This window comes from Myxocyprinus asiaticus, chromosome 40, assembly GCF_019703515.2.
Source record: "Myxocyprinus asiaticus isolate MX2 ecotype Aquarium Trade chromosome 40, UBuf_Myxa_2, whole genome shotgun sequence".
NCBI lineage: Eukaryota > Metazoa > Chordata > Actinopteri > Cypriniformes > Catostomidae > Myxocyprinus > Myxocyprinus asiaticus.
In genome coordinates this window covers 25,655,198-25,674,540 of record NC_059383.1, presented here as the reverse complement: position 1 = coordinate 25,674,540, position 19,343 = coordinate 25,655,198, and the positions used below count along the sequence as shown (strand labels likewise).

Sequence of the window (19,343 nt, the reverse complement as noted above, 5' to 3'; positions counted from 1 at the left end):
CAACTGACACTTCGCCACCACGAGGACCTACTAAGTAGTGGGAATTGGGCATTCCAAATTGGGAGAAAAGGGGATAAAAAAAAATAAAAAAACATTTAATATTTTTTGTCTTAACTTTTTGATAATTTTATTTTTTATTTATTTTTATTTTTTTTATCAAGCTATGCTAAATCAGTCTCTTTATTAGTTAGATGGCATGCTGTCAGGATGTGGAAGACAGAATGTCTTTGTTAGCTGGTGTGGTGGCTAATCATTCTGAGTGAGGGGTCGCACCGAGAGAGCAGAGGGGTGACACCCATGGTCTCTGTGCTGTCAGTCAGCGAGGCCGACCCGCTCAGGAAGTGATCAGGAGGGATCAGAGGGCCCGGCCTTCCAGGTCAAATGTGAACATGCTCTGATGACTGTAGTTGAACTCAGAATCCTGAATGGCTTAAGGTAGCATGTTTTTCCAATATGGTCGATGTGGAAGTCTGATCTTAATCTCAGAGGATAGAAATCCAATTTCAAGGGAGGGTTTTTAGTCCGCCATTCCCTCCTGTGTGAGCGGGGCTAATGGCAGTGCAGACTGTCTGATATGAGCCCGCTTCGAAAGACCAGGACTGCTATTTGTAGTCTAGTCCCTCCAACTTTATAATATTGTAAGATAAACCAAAAACATTCCCACTGTATGTTTAAAGCACAGATCTGATTTGTTACTTTGACAAGAATCCCATACTTTGTGGTTTTCTTACAAGTGGCGTAGTCAGTACCTAAGCCAAAATTATTTGCTGCATTACAAAGTGCTCTCAAAGCACTTAAGAATGTGCGAGAAAAGAGATATGTGTGAGTCTTATCTCAAAGAGGTAGCATCAATCCATCTTTCCCTCATTTATCAAGACTTCTCAGTTACAACACATCTGATCTCTTAACCCATAGCTGGAATAGTGGTGTCTGGGAGCTTTATTGCTCCTGGCTGTCTGCAGCTCGGGTGTATGACTACACAGGGATCCCACACAGGCTGTGTGGGAAAGGAGACATAGATGAGCAGCCCAGGCCATGACAGTGTAGAGTGTCTTTGAATAAGCAGAGTTGGTGTAGTAGTCTAGTCTTAATGTCTGCCAATGAGAGGTAAGTTACACTACATGCTGACAGCAATGGGATTCTGATGACTGACAGAACGAGAGCTGTCATTTAAGTCACCAATAAAATCACTGTAAAACGATTGAGAGTGTTAATTATTGTCACCTTTTACTCTGAAAATCATTTTCTTAATCACTGTTTTCCAGTAAAAACATCGAAACGTCCTTCAAAACTGTGTGAGATAATAACACTTGCTTTTAGAGAATATTTCTTCAATTAAGTTTATTTTCTTAACCCATTGGCAAATAGTTTTTCTTGTTTTAAGCTAAAGCCTCACAAAATTTTCATAGATTATTTATTTATTTATTTATTTATTGCTTAAAACAATATATATGTTAAATATATAAATATTTGTTATACTATAGATATATATAGTACATTAAAATAATTACGATTTCATGTCATTATACACAGCACACACTTTTGCTGAGCCTTTATTTATTGTAGTATTCAACGCAGAGTGCCAGACTGCGATGCGCAGCGGAATTCTGAAGTGATGTTTCCAATCAGCACTGGGATTCTGCTCCAAACTAGACCAGACTTGAGGAATGAGACAAAAGCAATTTCACCCAAATCAAAGTAAATATACTTGCGGGGACATGATTAAGAGTTCACAAACCCCCAGTATGTCAGTGTAGACAGCGTATAAGCTCATTGATTTAACCCAACCTCTCCCTGAAGTCATGAGGGTGTGCAGATGAGAGGGGAGATGGCAGGCAGATTAATTGCAGCTGGAGACCTCACACAGCAGGGAATCATGGGGGTCAAGGCTAGAAGGGCCATGGTGCATTATGGGAAAGTAGGCAGGCTCAAGGATGAGCTGGCCAGTTAATGAGGAAAAGAGTTATAATTCTTTTCTCCCTACATATCTCCTTATGTCTCTTTCTTTTTTCTCTCTGTCAACAGATAAAATCATGTTATGTCTTCGTCTTGACACTTGTATATCAATTTAAAGTGTTTAACAGATATATATTCCTTCAAGCCAGCAGATATAGAGTGGCCCTAAAGATTATTTGGACACCTTTGAACACTTACTGTAAGTCAAACTTAAAAATGTCTGAATTTTGTTGCACTAGATAGAGAATGTCATCCCAAGAGTCATCTGCAAACAGCTTTTCTGCTACAGCTTTTCTCAGAAATATTTTGTTATATGTGCTTAAATGTGGCATAAGTGTCCAAATACTTTTTGGGGCCACAGTATATTCCTTCAGCAAGCCAATACCACAGATTCTTGAGGAAGGAGTGGAGACCATGTAAAGTTCAGTAGTTCAGATTCAGTGGTGATATGGCCGTTAGGCTGAACAGAAGTCATTTGTATCATCACAGCTGATTACAGAGCTTTAAGTGGCAGGTGTGCCTTTCGGCCTGTTATCTGTCATTTGCAGCTGTTGATGTTACTGGCTGCCAGTACAGCTTCAAGTAGCAGGTGTAGATGTATGAAGTGACCAATCAACATCTAAGACGCTTGTGGAAAGGTCACGACCAGTAGACTAAGGAAAGCCAGTAAGATTTAGTACAAATTTGCTGTCCAGAATGTTTTTTTTTTTTAAACCTGCTGTTAATGGTTTCTGTGCCCAAAACAGGGAGTTCAATTAGCTGCCAGTAAACAAATTTAAAGGCAAAGGCCAATTCATCAACCTACTACTAATGGCTAAAGACACAAGCGTATTTTATGTAAATATTTTTACCTTTTCCCAGCGCCTTTGTTTTTGTTTTTTTCTCTTGGGAATAATTCAAATCACTGTGGAATACATGTGCACATCAATGAAAGCGGTGCCTCACCACCAATTGAATTATCAAGATCATATTTTATTGGCTATATGGAAATTGCATTTTGTGCAAGCCATGCTCATTACATCCAGGCTTAGAAGAAGGGGATTTATTGAAGTGTATTGCATTGCTCATTACTTAGTCACCTTTACATCCAGAGTGATCTGTGAGAAAATACCAAGCCTTTTCCTCCCCCACACCCCTCGGTCCTCATTTGCATCGGCTCCTGACAGCGGCATATTACATTACATTCTGCACAAAGATGGGACAGTGGAGAGAGAGGCCGTCAACCTGTTCTTCTTAAAGTGCAAATAAGCTTTTCTTTTTGGAGAGGACAAATTGAGAAACATGGCTCATTGGTAAGATGACAGGGGAAACAGCATGTCCAATGTAGTGCCGCCCGCATCTATCAGTAAGAACCGAAATGAATGCTGATTGTGCAACCTGCAGAGGTTTGTGTGCCATTGGAAAGCAATTAAATGAGGCTTTTTGTATGTAGACAGCCACAAATTGCTATAGCAGGTAATATCTGAGGATATATTGAAACTGAGTTTTTCCACAACAAATGATTTGGATTAGAGATAGGCCAATAATCAGCTTGACTGATTTTTCTTTTTTTCTTTTACAGATTTAAAAGAAAATAGGTTATTGGTTCTTTTAATATCAGGTCTGCCGGCAAATTCTAAAGAAAAGCACCCAACTATTTCATTACATCATTGTGTGTTTAAAAGGAAACAATGGTGTTTAGAATTTAGAATAATCATTTAGAATTACTTTTTACATAATTTTAATGTATTGTTTGTATAAATTACCTTCATAACAGACATGCATTCTCTAGTGAGAAATGTGTAGATTTAAGGCATAACAGTTAGAGGGCACTAAATAAAGTTGAAAATAATATATAACATAACATAATATAAAATAATATACTGTAAAATAATATAATATAATTAATAATAATTATTATAATAATAACAGTTATTATTATTTTTATTGTTAGAATTATTAAAATAATTTGATTATATTAGAAGTAATAATTATTATTTATAATATAATATAATCATATATGAACATTTTAGTAAATATCAATGAATAACAAATCAATGATAATAATTATTATTATTTGTATTATTAAAATAATAATATTATTTTATAATTAATAATTGGTATTTAGAATAAAAATTGGGTATCAAAATAATATACTAAATATACAAAAATATTATAAAAAATATTATTTGTTGTTGTAGTATAATGATTATTATTGTTATTGTATCAAAAAGCAGAAATAAAACAATAATTAAAAATCAGGTCTGCATATCGGTAATCGGACAAAAATTAAACTGTACTGTTCATAAAAACAATATCGACAATCTCTAATTCTGATGACCTTGGGCCTCATTTTCTTCATGTTGTTTTGTCACCTTTTTGGAAAGCTACAGTATGCATTGTCATTTTCAGCATTAGATTGTCCTGCTCTTTCTTTAAAACAGTTGCACAAAAGTATTCTTTTCCTGTATTATGTGGGTGTGTTGAACCATCTGGTTCCTTATAAATCTAAGGCTAAAAGATGACTCTGATTTATTTAACAATGGGCAGCACAGATCGATTGAGCCCACTACTGACCATCTAAAATGTTTCCACAGCATCAACAGTCAGTGAAAATGGAAGACGGAGCTGCCTGCGGCTGAAAGTTTTCGTCAGACCTTCTAGTGAGTTTTACAAGCCCCTCAGGAGTTCTCCTGGCATGGCTTCTGACAAAACATGGGCTGCAGTTGAATCGTTCTTCACTGCTGCAAAAGTGCAATGAGTTAAAGATTATGTCTCAACCCTCACTCTGACAACACCCTGTTTTATGTTTCTCCTACAGACAACTGCGAGAAAAGTCACGACCGTGTCATCAAGATCAATGATGGAGATGTTAACTCGATAGAAAATAATAATGGTTCGTATATCTAAGGCTTATCCCTTTTCAAAAAACTAACAGTAATGTCTAAATGTTTCATGAGATTCCTTCACACACCTCCATAACCCTCACTAATCCCTCTTTTCCTCCTCCATTTAGATGGAACGAGCCATGAATCTGCTGAGCCTTCCCGAGGTGATGTCAACTCAGTTGGGCGCATTGAGACTGTAGGGCCCTTCTTGGCTTCAGTGCTGGTTCTTTTGGCTTCGCTCTCATCTTTATAGCATCCTCTATGTGTACAGTGACACATATGAAGCATGACAGAGGACTCATAAATGAGCACTTTTAACAAAACATATGAGATTCTCTCTGGACTGAAAAGTAGTTTCTCATGCAAGAAGATGCTACAAGTCTTTATAAACGTTTCTCATCACACAGCGATATGACTGGATGGATTTCAATGAAAAATTTGAGGCCCCACCCCACCGAAACCCTCTCTTGTACACACACACACACACACACAGACAAAAACACATGCACACTAAAATAGGTTTGTGTCCTCTGAATGCCCCTATGTAATGTCAGAGAGGGCCTTGAAATTGGGGGCAGAGAAAGAAAAATGACTTTTCACAAAGACAGCTTTTAGTGTTACCATACAGAAAAGAGAAGTTTTATAACAGAGCAACCGAGGAATCTTGTCAATAAGAGGACTAATTTTATCTGAGGGATACAGCTATTTCGTCACTATGGACTTAACTGTTGACTCTTCTAGATATCAAGGCACACTATTATTGTTGCCCAATAGCATCCCTACTAAAAATGGGAGAGCAGGGAGCTTTTTAATATCTAAACCAGAGGAGTCCATGGGGACTCTTGCTCAGGTGACCAGAAACAATTTTTGAAGAGTTTTCGTAGAGAAAAAGAAAAAGATAAGCACTCGTTTTGTACATTGTGTACAGGTATGGGACTGAAAGGCGGATGTTGTGTTCTTGAAGTAAACTGCTCAATTTAAGTGGAGCTGCCAAAATGGATGTTTTACTGATAAATTGTTTGAATGAATATACTAATTTGTTTGGTAACTCATCTTTTTCTTATTTATTGTTCAGTCTTTGTGCTCTTGACACTTTGTTGTGCTACATCAGCCAGGATTCTGGAGGAAAGGATCACAAAATGCCTACCTGCAGCAGACTTTCAGTTAACTTAACTCTTTGTTTAGATGAATAATAACAACTTTGCAGAATAACTTCTGATTATGGGCTAAGTCAATCCTTGAACTGACATCGGGGAAAAACAACCTTAGACCGCTACCATTTGCCATCCATATCTTGGCCATCAGGGGACAAGTCACACTTCACAGTAATGGTAGTGCCCCCCTTAACGGGTCCACTATCATGGGGGTGAGGGGGGAAGCGGGAGAAATGTTTTGCATTCAGATTTTGTAAATGCTTCCTGTCTTTTTACCCTAATCAAAATAATTAACATTTTAATTTGGTCTACCCTGAGCAGGCTGAATTGTTAATTTACACATTATGTATCAAAAACAGTTTCATTTTTGTAAGCATGAAGTGAAGGTAATTAAATTATTTTCTCATATCCTGAAAACGCAATTCTTACGTGGACTTTCTTTTCACAAAATGCATTTCAACCATGTGATTTTTGTTTATTTATTATTTTTAATCCAGAATTGTGCGAGCTAAAAATTCATCTGGGAACTACTAAAACAGTAGCAGAACGCTGACAGAACGTTGCTTCCACCCTGGTGGCAGCTGACACCCTGACGTGATTTAATAGGCTCTTTGATGTTGTCCAAAGTGCCTGGCACGCAGACCACATACTGTGAGGCCTCATGTGGGTTATTTCTGGAATTAAAAAATCGACTGCAGCATGGGAGGATCTCGGTGTCCAGTTCAGCCGTGGGCTAGCGTTACTCTCATGAACTTGGCCTGACATGGAGAAAGATGAGGTCTCCTGCTGGGATCAAAAGTAATGGGTTTTACAGACACAAAAACAGGGTAAAAATTTGCCCCAGTCCCTGGACTGTTTGTTTGAATGGTTTTCATGCACTGCAAGGGTCATTGGTTATGTTTTCCACTCACATCTATATATTGATGGCAATTGTCTCCACTGGAAAAGTCATAAATCACACAACGATAGCATTTGTTACAATATGTGGCTGTGTTTAAGCAGGGTTCTATGAAGGATCATTTTGCTCACACAGACTAGCTATTATGGTTCTTTTTAAACAGGTGACACAGGAAGACAGGGGTCTTATGGATGCTATGTATCCGTAAGTTGTCTAGCAAACGATGTGTAGAGATTAAGAGAATTAAGACATAAATGAGACAGTAAGAAATAATCTCGTCAAAAAACCATGATATCAAATACACTTTTTTTTATGAACTACTAATTTTCTGTCTATATATTTGCAAGCAGATTACTTTAGTGTTTTTACTTTAATTCTGAGTAACAGTCAAAAGTTTGAAAGTTTGTTAGAACAACTAGGGGTGTGTGCTGTTACATTCTGAGAAGCACCACTGTACTATTACTACTTAATCACAATTGGAAACCCCTACGGAACATTTTAAAGCCCCAAATGCATTGCTGCAACCAGAAGAAATGTTGATGTCCATTTATTGTCACAGGAACAAACCTAGAAGGACATTTTTGTAGACTTAATTCAGGAAACAGTATTTTTGTAATGACTGCCATGTCTTTTCTTGTCCATGTACTGTTTGTTTCAATGTGGTTCCACAATTTCCATTGGTGACTATGAAATGGCTATATTTTCCATTCAGCTCTTGTCTTACTGGGTTTTTCGTCATAAGGCATTTGTGTTACTATATTCTCTCATTTAGGAAAATCTCTCTTTTTATTTTGTCCCAGAATACTTCCTCAGTGTTAATTTCCTAATTAATTGCACACCTGCTGTGTCATACAGCTGTGAAGACTATGACATCTAAACCACCAATTCCTTTAACTCATTGGCTGTGTTGCCTGAATATTAGACATTTGCTGTGACGTCTCTGATGGTACAGTGCTGACTTACATTATGATGTGACATGTTTTTATATCTTCAAATGCCATTGTTTGTAAATACACTTGCTGGAGCAGCTTGAATAAATTACAAAATGATTAAATAAATTTGTCATTGCTGTAAGCATAATCTTCCTTTCTCTTTTTTCTAACCTATATTCTTAAAACTTTATGATAAAAATTATGATCCAAAGGCCATACATACAGTGGGGACAATAAGTTTTAGCCCACAAACGAATGTATTTTCCAATTCAAGTTTTTTGTTTTTACATTAAAATGACTCTTAACAGTTTTAATGAAAAGTTTAAATTAATTAATTAAAGGTGTTTCAGGTGAAAATACAGTTAAGATAAATGAGAATGAATTAGATACCGATTTTATCAGTTGTCCACGAAAGTGTGCGAATAGTTTTGCAAATCCCAGCACTTTGTCTTATCCCGAAGTTGAAGAGGTCTCCTAAAGCTTATTTTTGGGTGAACTATTCAACTATCTTTAACCATTATTAATAACAATTTTTATTTTAATTGTATTTTTTTGCCTTCCGTCCGTTCAAATCTGGCAAGTTCAAGATTAACTGCAGCATTTTCAATGCACCGGTGATTAAAACTTCTCAGTATCATACATTTTTTTTGTCCAGACTGCAGCTGAAGCAGCACAGACGCTGAGCGAGGTGGTGGCCAGGGGCCACAAGCAAGAGCATATGCGCTTTTTCAACAGTTTCCACAGCGCGAGCGTTTCTAAGTTACCATCTTCACCGTGTTTTCAACGAGCAAGCGGAGGAGTGCAGCTTTGGATCCTAGCACAATGCATTAGTGAGTGAGCATGCATCCAAAATGGAGTTTTCCTAATTGCACAAAAACAGCAGATAGAAAACTAGAAACACATTCACTTTGAGTTTTTTTAAATACTTTTTTATCATGAAATATATGATACAGGGTTTTTACATGTGCAATGCCAAAGTAAAATTCATCAATATGATTTATTTACTCTTTTTGTTTAATATATATAAACCTCAACATAGCAAACGTATTCTAACCTGCAGAAGAGTAAATTAATTTATGTTAATTCGTTAAAACTTGCTGCTGCAGTTAGACTGATATGTTTTGTTTTTGCAAATGTGAATGTATGTCATGAAGAGACATCAAAATAAAGAGAAATATAGCAGATAGATATAGTATTCTTGTTCAATAAGAGTATCGAGAAGACTATGGGCACAAGAGAATGACAGGCTGGGTGATCTAGAGAAGGTAAACAACCTGTCACACAACTTTATTATACTTCTCTGTAAGTGTAGTACTTTTGCCCGCTCTGATGATGTGGAGATGTTTACATGCAGCTTTATAATAAGTAAATAGGACTGATTCACAGGGCTCCTCATTAAAACCCTTTTATCAAAGTAAAAATAATCAATACAAGTATTTTACAAGTATCTGATTAACTGGCCGGGATTAAAAAAATGTATATAGAATTGGGGGAAATGAGTTCAACCAACTGGCTTATCAATGAACACTTTCATTGCATCTTTTTTCTATACATTGAAAATGGTTGGTGACAGAGGATAACATTCTGCCTAACATCTCCTTTTGTGTTCCATGGAAGTCATATGGGTTAGGAACAACATGAGGGTGAGAATAAATTTCTACATTTTTAATAACTGTGTTGTGTAAACTTAAAATAACGCAGTATCTTTTGTTTGTACCACCCCAGAGTGATAGCAGGCCCCTGCCCTGCCACCCCTGCATAAAATTCCTGGCTCCGCCACTGCACTGACGAACTAGTCATGTGGTATCTGTTACATTTCTCAGCCCAGGTTAGGATTTAACAATCACAGTCTTTTGAGATTACTGAATGATGATTTTGATATATATATATATATATATATATATATATATATATATATATATATATATATATATATATAAATAATAATAGCGATTGCTGGGGGGATTTCCATCCTCAGGTAAAAATCCTTGAAACTATCAGATTTTTAAAATTACTTTCTGGTGCACACATTTCTCAAACAAAACACGAAAAATGATTTGAATGCAGCTCAATTGGAGATTTGGCCTTCTGAGCCATCAAGCGCCCCCTTGAGGAGGAACACTTAATGTCTTATAGGAAACACTTCTTGGCTGCCAACATTTGCCACTTAAAAAAAAAAAGTTTTCAATCAACTTGGAATATAGCAGAGGAGTCAGAGGGACTACTTTTAAGTACTTAAATTTTTCTGTTCCACGGAAGACAAAATTATAGGAGTTTGGAATTACATGAGCATGAGTAAATAATATGGTGGTTTTGTGTGAGCCATCCTTCTTCATATTTTTGTGCATTTAGTTTATTTCTCATCCTGGAATGGATGGTATACTGTTTTATCTGTAACAGGTTGGTTCAACTAGTTCTAAACTTATAATTATTTGTATGAGCACATTTTATTTTGGAAGTGTAGTTATTGTGTGTGACAAAAAAGCAAAGCATGCAAGAAAAAGTCTCAGTTACTGTCGTAACCTCCGTTCCCTGATGGAAGGAACGAGACGTTGTGTCGATGTAGTGACACTAGGGGTCGATCTTGAGAGCCCGAGACACCTTCAGATCTTTGAAAAAAGGCCAATGAGAATTGGCGAGTAGAATTTGCATGCCACTCCCCCCGACATACGGGTATAAAAGAGAGACTGGAATGCGGATTCATTCAGGTTTATGCACTGAGGAGCCAAGACAAGGTCCCGGCCATTACAGCGGTGTAGTTCAGCCTGTGGCAAGAGGGACACAACGTCTCATTCCCTCCATCAGGGAACGGAGGTTAAGACAGTAACCGAGACGTTCCCCTTCTGTCACTCAGTCAACGTTGTGTCGATGTAGTGACACTAGGGGTCCCTTGGCTGAACTGTGTTACATGAACTGCCAATGCAAGTGTAGGCAAGCTACTGTGAGCATAGGAACAGATACACTCGGACTGCATGTAGCCTCTCCAGACACCCCAAAACGTCATGTAATTCTCAACAACCGCCAGCCGCGGCCTTTTCTCTCTAAGTTTTTCTCTCCACAAAAAATTAGATTCGGCTGGGGCCTTTAAATACTCTGGGGAAGGCGTTCTTTTCCATTCCTATTCTATCAGGGGGAAAAGACCCCACGGAGGCCACACCCTACCCTGAAGGGGAGGGTAAAAAAGTGGCGAATACGTCATATGGGCCTAAGGCCGCACATGAAAGAGGTGTGGCGGTAGGTCCTGCCCTTTGTAGGGGAGGAGCTCTACAAACGCAGCGACTGGGGCAGAGAGGGCTCTGCCAAGAGAGACGCGGGTCAACTGAAAAAGGGAGACCGTACTGCGGAAGATACATCACAGGAGGTTACCGGGGTAACCGAGAACTGTGGAGCACTTACCCCAGTACAGGGCATGTTAGCACACGTACTGGGTCCGACTACGAATTCCTCCGCTGAATTCGTGAGCCAGAGGGCTAGGAGGAAGGACATCCAGGGTTCACAGTTTGTGAACACGCATGGAAGAGAAGAGCGCACGGCTTCACCTCGTGGAGGGGAAAGGCACTATACAAAAGCGGTACACCCGGCCAGCTGCCCCGCATAACGAAACTTACGTACCTGTTCGTACCTGAAAGAACACGGGATGAAACCGGCTCAACCCGGAGATTGTAAAATCTCATGAAGGTATTGGGTGTTGCCCAGCCCGCTGCTCTACAGATGTCTGCTAGAGAGGTGCCATTGGCCAGTGCCCACGAGGATGCCACACTCCTTGTGGATTGGGTCTGGAAGGCCAAAGCAATGGTGTCCACGATCCAGTGGGCAAGCCTCTGTTTGGAGACAGCGTTCCCTTTCCGCTGTCCGCCGAAGCAGACAAAGAGCTGCTCAGAGCATCTAAAGCTCTGCGTGCGATCCAAGTAGATGCGCAAAGCACGCACTGGACACAGCAACGATAAGGCTGGGTCTGCCTCCTCTGGGGGCAGTGCTTGCAGGCTCACCACCTGATCCCTAAAAGGGGTCGTGGGAACCTTGGGCACATAGCCAGGTTGGGGTCTCAGGGTCACGTGAGAGTCTTCCGGACCAAACTCTAGGCACTCTTTGCTGACAGAGAATGCTTGCAGGTCCCCGACCCTCTTGATGGAAGTGAGCGTGGTCAGGAGAGTGGTCTTCAATGAGACAGCCTTTAACTCGACTGACTCTAGGGGCTCAAATGGGGCTCTCCGTAGGCCTAAAAGGACCACGGAGAGGCCCCATGGGGGAAAGAGGTGCAGCCTAGAAGGGTTCAACCTCCTGGCACCTCTTAGGAACCTGATGATCAGGTCGTGCTTACCGAGAGACTTACCTTCAACAGCGTTGTGGTGTGCTGCTATAGCAGCTACATAGACCTTGAGAGTGGAGGTGGACAGCTGACAGTCCAACTTCTCTTGCAGGAAGGAATGCACTGACCCGAATGTGCACCTCTGGGGGTCTTCGCTACGGGAAGAACACCACTTAGTGAAGATACGCCACTTCAGGGAATACAGCTGCCTTGTAGAAGGAGCTCTGGCCTGAGTGATCATGTTAACCACTGTGGGCGGTAGACCAGTTAGGTCTTCCGCGTCCTGTCCAGGGACCATACATGGAGATTCCAGAGGTCTGGGCGTGGGTGCCAGAGGGTGCCCCGTCCCTGAGAAAGAAGGTCCTTCCTCAGGGGAATTTGCCAGGGATGTGCATGCTCGCATGTGAGGCACGCTATCATTAACACCGAGTCTAACTCCATGCCAAGAAAAGAGATGCTCTGAACCGGGGAAAGCTTGCTCTTTTCCCAGTTGACCCAAAGCCCTAAACGGCTGAGGTGCGTGAGCACCAGGTCCCTGTGTGCATACAGTAATTCTCGAGAGTGCACTATAATCAGCCAGTCGTCGAGGTAATTGAGTATGCGAATGCCCACTTCCCTTAACGGGGCAAGGGCTGCCTCTGTGACCTTCGTGAAGACGTGAGGGGACAGGGACAAGCCGAAGGGGAGGACCTTGTACTGATATGCCCAACCATCAAACGCGAACTATAGGAATGGTCTGTGTCGAGGTAAAATTGAGACGTGAAAGTACGCATCCTTCAGGTCTACCGCCACAAACCAATCTTGATGCCGGATGCATGTCAAAATGTGCTTTTGCATCAGCATCTTGAACGGTAGTCTGTGCAAGGCCCGGTTCAGAACTCACAGGTCCAAGATTGGCCGCAATCCACCGCCCTTCTTGGGAACGATGAAGTAAGGGCTGTAAAACCCCTATCTCACCTCGGCTGGAGGGACAGGCTCTATCGCGCCCTTCTGTAGGAGGACCATGATCTCCGCCAACAGGACGGCAGCACTCTCGTCCTTCACTGATGTGAAGAGAATACCGTGGAACCGGGGTTTGAATTGAATCACATAGCCGAGTCGGATGGTTCTGGCTAGCCAGCACAACAGGTTGGAAAGCGATAGTCACGCGTCCAAACTCCGGGCAAGGGACAGTAATGGAAAGATCGCATCCGATGTTCCTGGGGGTGGGGCCTCGTGGCAGGGCGGAGCAGGGAGTGCCGTGTCGGGGAGCGGTGCTCCGACCTGAGGCAGCCATGCTGAGGGGACCATTGAAGCACTTACCTTGCTCCGACAGCCCGGCGTAAGGTGGGCTGGTGACTGAGGTGGAGGGCCTCTCAGGCCATCCTCGAGGCTCATCACCACAGGCCGGCCGGGGTGTGGTTTGTGTGATGCAGCGGGACACGCAAAGGTGGGGGGCCGCGTTCGTGAGGCAACTGTGAGCACTGGCGGTGTGACCCGAGGAGAGAGGGAACTGCTCTTTTTTTGACAATGTGGGTACCACAGCCCGTACGGGGTGCGGCAAACAGAAAAGAAAAAAGAACAAAAGATTTTCCTCCCAGCCCTCCACCAGGGGATGAAGTGGTCTGGCTACCAGCTCCTGAGTTCCCGCAGACGTCTCGATCCTCGGGTGTCCCATCTCAGGGGCACTTGGGAGCCCTCCTGGGGGTCTTCGCGGCCGGCCGAGAAGCGGGGGGTGTCCCTCTCCTGCGGGGGGCTCTATGCCGGGGCCGAGGGCTGGGCTTGGGCTGGGCTCAGGCTGGGGCGGAGCCAGTTGAGTTTGTGTTGCCGCAGGGGGATGCCCTTGGTGCACTCTTGAGCCACGATGTGCTGAATGGCCTCCATCTATTGCTTCACCGCTGAGAACTGCTAGGCGAAGTCCTCGACAGTGTCGCCGAAGAGGCCAACCTGGGAGATGGGCACGTTAAGGAACCACGCCTTGTCTGCGTCCCTCATCTTGACCAGGTTCAGCCACAGGTGGCGCTCCTGGACCACAAGCGTGGACATCGTCTGCCCGAGTGCACGCGCTGTGACCTTAGTCACACGAAGGGTGAGATCGGTCGCCGAGTGCAGCTCTTGTAGCACACCGGGATCAGAACTACCCTCGCGTAGCTGTTTTAAAGCCTTGGCTTGATGGAGTTGTAAGAGGGCCATGGCATGCAGGGTGGAGGCAGCCTGACTGGCAGCGCTGTAGGCTTTGTTCGCTAGAGACAACGTCGTCCTACAGGCTCGGGAAGTGAGTGCCGGGCAACTCCGTCTAGTGGTGGCGCTCAGCGGGCACAGGTGTGCCGGGATCGCCTTATCCACCTGGGGTATCGCGGCATCGCAGTAACCCTCAACTGCCCCACCGTCGAGGGTAGTGAGAGCAGACAAACTGAAGGATCGGGTTCGGGCAGCAAAAGGTGCCCTCCATGATTGCGTCAGCTCGTCCACTTCCGGGAAGAAGGGAACTGGAGGGGGGTGTGGCCGTGAGCAGCGGCCTCGGACTGGGCTGCCACACCCGAAGGTGGCAGCCCGGTCAAGTCCTCGGCGTCCCAAATCACCAAGGCGCTCTCCGTTGCAGCGATCGACATCTCATCCGGCTCACGAGCTCCGAAAGAGACATTAGGCTGGCACTGAGGTGAGCTGCCTGTCTCATCCCAGAACTAGAAGGGTGCAAACAAGAGTACCAGGGAGTGGGCGGTCCGTGAGGGTTTACCTGGCGGAACCGTACCCATTGATGCCCCCGAATTGCCTTCAGCATCAACCAGGGTGGCCTCGTACCCATAGGTAGAAGGACCAGCGGGGGGGACAGCTGAAGTGGCTTTCCCTCGAAAGAAGGAAAGCCGCGACCGCAACGTTGCCATCCACGAATGCTTCCTTAACATGATTTTGGCCCAGGCACGTGAGGCAGTGATCGTGACCTTCAGAGGCGGAGAGGTAACGACCGCATCCAGGAACTGCACAGAGACGGAAGGGCATCTTTAAAAAGATGCATCTTTAAAAAGATGTTCAACGTCACTGTGCCTGCTCTAACAGAGGAAATATACTCTTTTAAAATGCTGTCGAAGCACCCAGGGGTGTAGTCTGCAGTGGAGTGCAGAGTGGAGAGAAAGCCGCTGGAATGCGCCGTATATCCAACAGTACACTTTTCTGAAGAGATGAATGGATCAGTAGAAGTATTCAGCTCGCTAAATACAACCGCTCAGCTCTGAAGAAAAAATCTGAATGAATCTGCATTCCAGCCTCCCTTTTATACCCCTATGTCGGGGGGAGTGGCATGCAAATTCTACTCGCCAATTCTCATTGGCCTTTTCTCAAAGCTCTGAAGGTGTCTCGGGCTCTCAAGATCGACCCCTAGTGTCACTACATCGATACAACGTCGAGTGAGTGACAGAAGGGGAACTAATGCTTGTTGGCACTGTAATGACTTTGAAGGCATATGTGTCCACTTATTAGCCATTATGTGAGTAATTGCTGAAAAAAAAAAACAACAACAACAACAATTGTATGCTAATAGGCTCTTTATCTGGTTGCCAAGGAAACTGTAAAGAAAAAGATTTACCTCTGAACTCTGCTTCGTTCAACTAACTGAAATTCTCTAAGAGAAATGAGGCCAGTATATGTATTTTCAGATTGACCCGTGTTATTTTGGCCATGTGAAATATCATCCTGTGGTAATATATCATTCATGTGAAAATATATAATCTTAGTGTACAGTCTGCAGTTGTTGATAAACGGCAACAAAATGCTTTAGAGGCCAAATTGCAGTACTACTACATTTTGAAATGAAACAGCATTCGGCTTTATATGGTCTATTTGCAACTCTATTAAACATTCTAAAAATAACTTACACTACAGCTGAGAGGATTAATTTCTCTTGTGATACATTGAAAACCTGGGGCAGTGTGACATTTCCAAGAGAGAAAATATGGCCCATAGTGTACTAATGTGAAGTCTGACCTTCTTGACCAGCAGATATTAGAAAACAGTTTGGTTTTATTTAGACAACCCTTTGAGACATTATAATTTCTCTTATTACCTGAAATTTTACATAAAAATGTGCCTATAGTAAAATTTTCCATGATCATATTCAGTATTAAGATACAAGTTAAAGATTCAATAAAATCTAAATGGGACCTTTGTGACTTTTATCCATGTCTGTTATCTTTGAGGTCATCGAAATGCTAGTGTACTTCTAAAGGCCTATACGCACTTCTCCAACAAACACCAATATCTGAAGTTGGCTTGATAATGTTTGTTAATAAAATTAAATATACATTTCACCTATGTGTCATACTTGTAATCGATTACTTGTTTTTTTGTGGGCTACTTGACTACAGAATTATTCGAAAATCCCTAGAAACAATGCTGTGTACTTAATGTATTTCTTGGTGGTATGAACTACAATCATATCAGGCACTGCAAATGACATAATCAAGTTTTAAAATGATGGATAACTAAAATTACTGATATAAAGTTGTTCATTTTAAGTACACAAACAATATAATTCAATTATATGGCAAAGTATTTCGATATATGCAAATATATAAGTTGAGTCAGACTGATCTCACAGTGAAATCAGAAACAGTAGGTTGGCTTTTCTTTAGCTAAAATCGGTCCATGCTTCCCGAACATGTGAAGCACTGCTCCTAGTGGCCAAAGCAGTAAGTGTTGTTGGGTGTATTGGCATGCTTGAGCTCAGTTTTGGTGTATTGTCCATAGAGAGGCACCAAAAGCAAGTTGTGAAGTGAGTTGTTTCCAGCTGTACAGGCTGCAATACAGGAGGACTGCATATTTTATTAACTGTACCCACCAACCCAAACCTAAACCTAACAATCAGTGGAGTAAAATTTAATTTTAGAAGGGGAAATGCAACCTCCGAATCACGCTCATCACTGATTATGCAGATGCGTTTACTTCCTGATTCCAATGCGGGATCTGAACCTGGGTCTCCCATGCTGTTGACGCAATACACTTCTGGTCATGCCACAAGGGAAGGTCAACATAGTGGAGCTGATGTAAACATCTCTGATAGGAGATGGCACTTGTCTTTGAGTCGGCATAATATGGCCGATCATACTGTACTGGAACTCTCGGAAACAACATGCCGACTTCCCGTGTGATCAACTCGATAGCGTCATTCACTGGTCGTCATGGAAGTGGTCACTGCTGGCTTGTTTGGCCACGATTCTCTGATTGGTTGATCGTTTCTCTTCAGGATTCATTGGCAATGTAGTTCTTCACCAGGAATTCCACTTTTAAACACGTTTTTTTTATTTTATTATTATTATTATTATTACGTTGAAATAATGCAATCAGAATTATTTACCATTGATCAGAAGCATACCATTGATTAACAAGCTCAGAGCTCCCGGTAGGTTTGTTTTTAAAGGCTTACAAGTAATCCTTAAAATTAATTTGGTAACCTAGCAAGTAGGAAATCAGGATTTGTGGTTATTTGTGGTCTTAAAATATGTTTTTTCTAAAAGTCACAATAAACAACTAAAAGTCCTAATTAACAATTAAAACAAACAGTTTGTTAACTGCAAAGCATGAATGCTTTAGATATGGGACACAATGCGCCACGTGGAACAGGTGAACAAGAGAGTGCCGCAGGCATCTTTAACAGTTGTTACAGACCGAGAGCAGCCCATGGGAGCACCTGGCTGATTACATTCAGGTCCCACTGGGCAGGTTCACAGACAGGACAACTCAATTACAGTGGTAAGCAGAGACAACAGAGTGAAATTAAAGCTGATAAACAGGACAGTGTCATATGCGGGACAAGAAGGAGAGCGTCTGTGTGTGTGTGTATTATGGGGTGAGGAAGATGTCAAACTCTCATTTTGTAGCTGCTCTCAGGAGAGAGCTGCCATGGGAGGTCATGTGAGCAGATGCATGTGCTGGTATGTTAGTTTGAAACTAAATAAAATGTCTTTAGACCAGACCATCTCTTCAAACACAATGGGCAGTTTAATCACTTTAATTGCTGCAAGAGCCTTAGAGGAAAATTATCTTAAATTGTCTAGTCCAAGCACTTATGGGTCTATTGTAGTCAGCTAAGGTTCTGCTTACTGTCTCCATTATTAAGGTTTTTCATGGGTTAGGATTGCAGGTGTGCCATTTCTTTACAGTATATATGATGGAATTAAATTATTTCAGTTTTCAGCAGCCAATAGATTGCAACAGTTGGGTTCCGAAAGTAAAAATCCCATTCTTTTTTTTTTTTTTTTCATAGGGAAATTTATTTTTAATGATAACTTAGAAACCTTTAAAGCAGGGGTCGGCAACCTTTTTGACATGGAGTGACATTTTTTTTTATTTTCCTGTTCGATGGCTGTGTGCGCATGTGTGTGATTTTCCGAAGTTTGAGTCCACTTGTGAAAATCTTTCTATTTTGCATTTTTCTATTTTAATTGTTTATTTTTCATTACAAATGATATTATCAGCATAACAGTTTGAGTGAAAAATGTGTGCAAAACCCGCATGTGAAAAATCTTGCGTGTGAAGTTTCACAGAGCATCTTGTGAAAGTGCTTTAATGAAAGATAACCTGTCTTTTTGTTCAAAATGAGTTACAGTTAATGTCACAAATTTTATTATTTGATTACTGATCATGAAATTGTGTGGAATCTTAAATATGTCTTATATTATGTCATACATTTTTCAAAATCACACAGAGGGGTAATCACTAGCTCGCAAGCAACAGCAAGAGAGGAGCAGTTTTTCGCACCTGCATTCTAATCTACATCTTGATGTATTCCTTCATGATCACACAGCGTGTTTTCATCAGCTAAATGGGAGTGTGACGAGACTCACGCTGCACGTGCAAGCCATTCGCACATCATAAGCCGATCAACTACTTAGCCCTTTTCGGTGAATCGCACCTGCAAAATCCTAAAACTTTATTTCCAGGTTTAATTAACATTTTGAATAGACTCTTATTTTCTCTTTTAATCGTTTAATGTAATTTTGAGTGTGACCATGGTTTAAGGAGGGTGTACCTGTATGCTGGGTTGGAAATCTCAAGGATTAATAGTGGTGTTTTCCTTATTACATGAAATGTTGTTCTGAAGCAAAAAGAAACAAATGAAACACGGAATGTAGGCTGTCATCCGCGCAGTCTGACCAAAGCAAAGCAGGCGTGTTTACTCACACGATTAACCAAAAGTAAAGCGCTGTCGGCTCGTGATGCACGAATGGCTTAAACGCACTGCACAAGTTTGCT

General features: G+C 41.8%; 1 protein-coding gene across 1 annotated transcript in view; it reads left to right on the top strand.

Annotated features, from left to right (window-relative positions):
• The window catches only part of LOC127430752 (ephrin-A5-like), a 65,765-nt gene extending 57,867 nt beyond the window's left edge, over positions 1–7,898 (top strand). The window contains exons 3-5 of the mRNA XM_051680774.1: positions 4,533–4,598; positions 4,757–4,831; positions 4,952–7,898. Coding sequence (XP_051536734.1) covers positions 4,533–4,598; positions 4,757–4,831; positions 4,952–5,076 — 266 coding nt within the window. The 3' untranslated portion in view covers positions 5,077–7,898. The remainder of the gene's footprint in view (positions 1–4,532; positions 4,599–4,756; positions 4,832–4,951) is intronic.
• Positions 7,899–19,343: the final 11,445 nt, after the last annotated feature.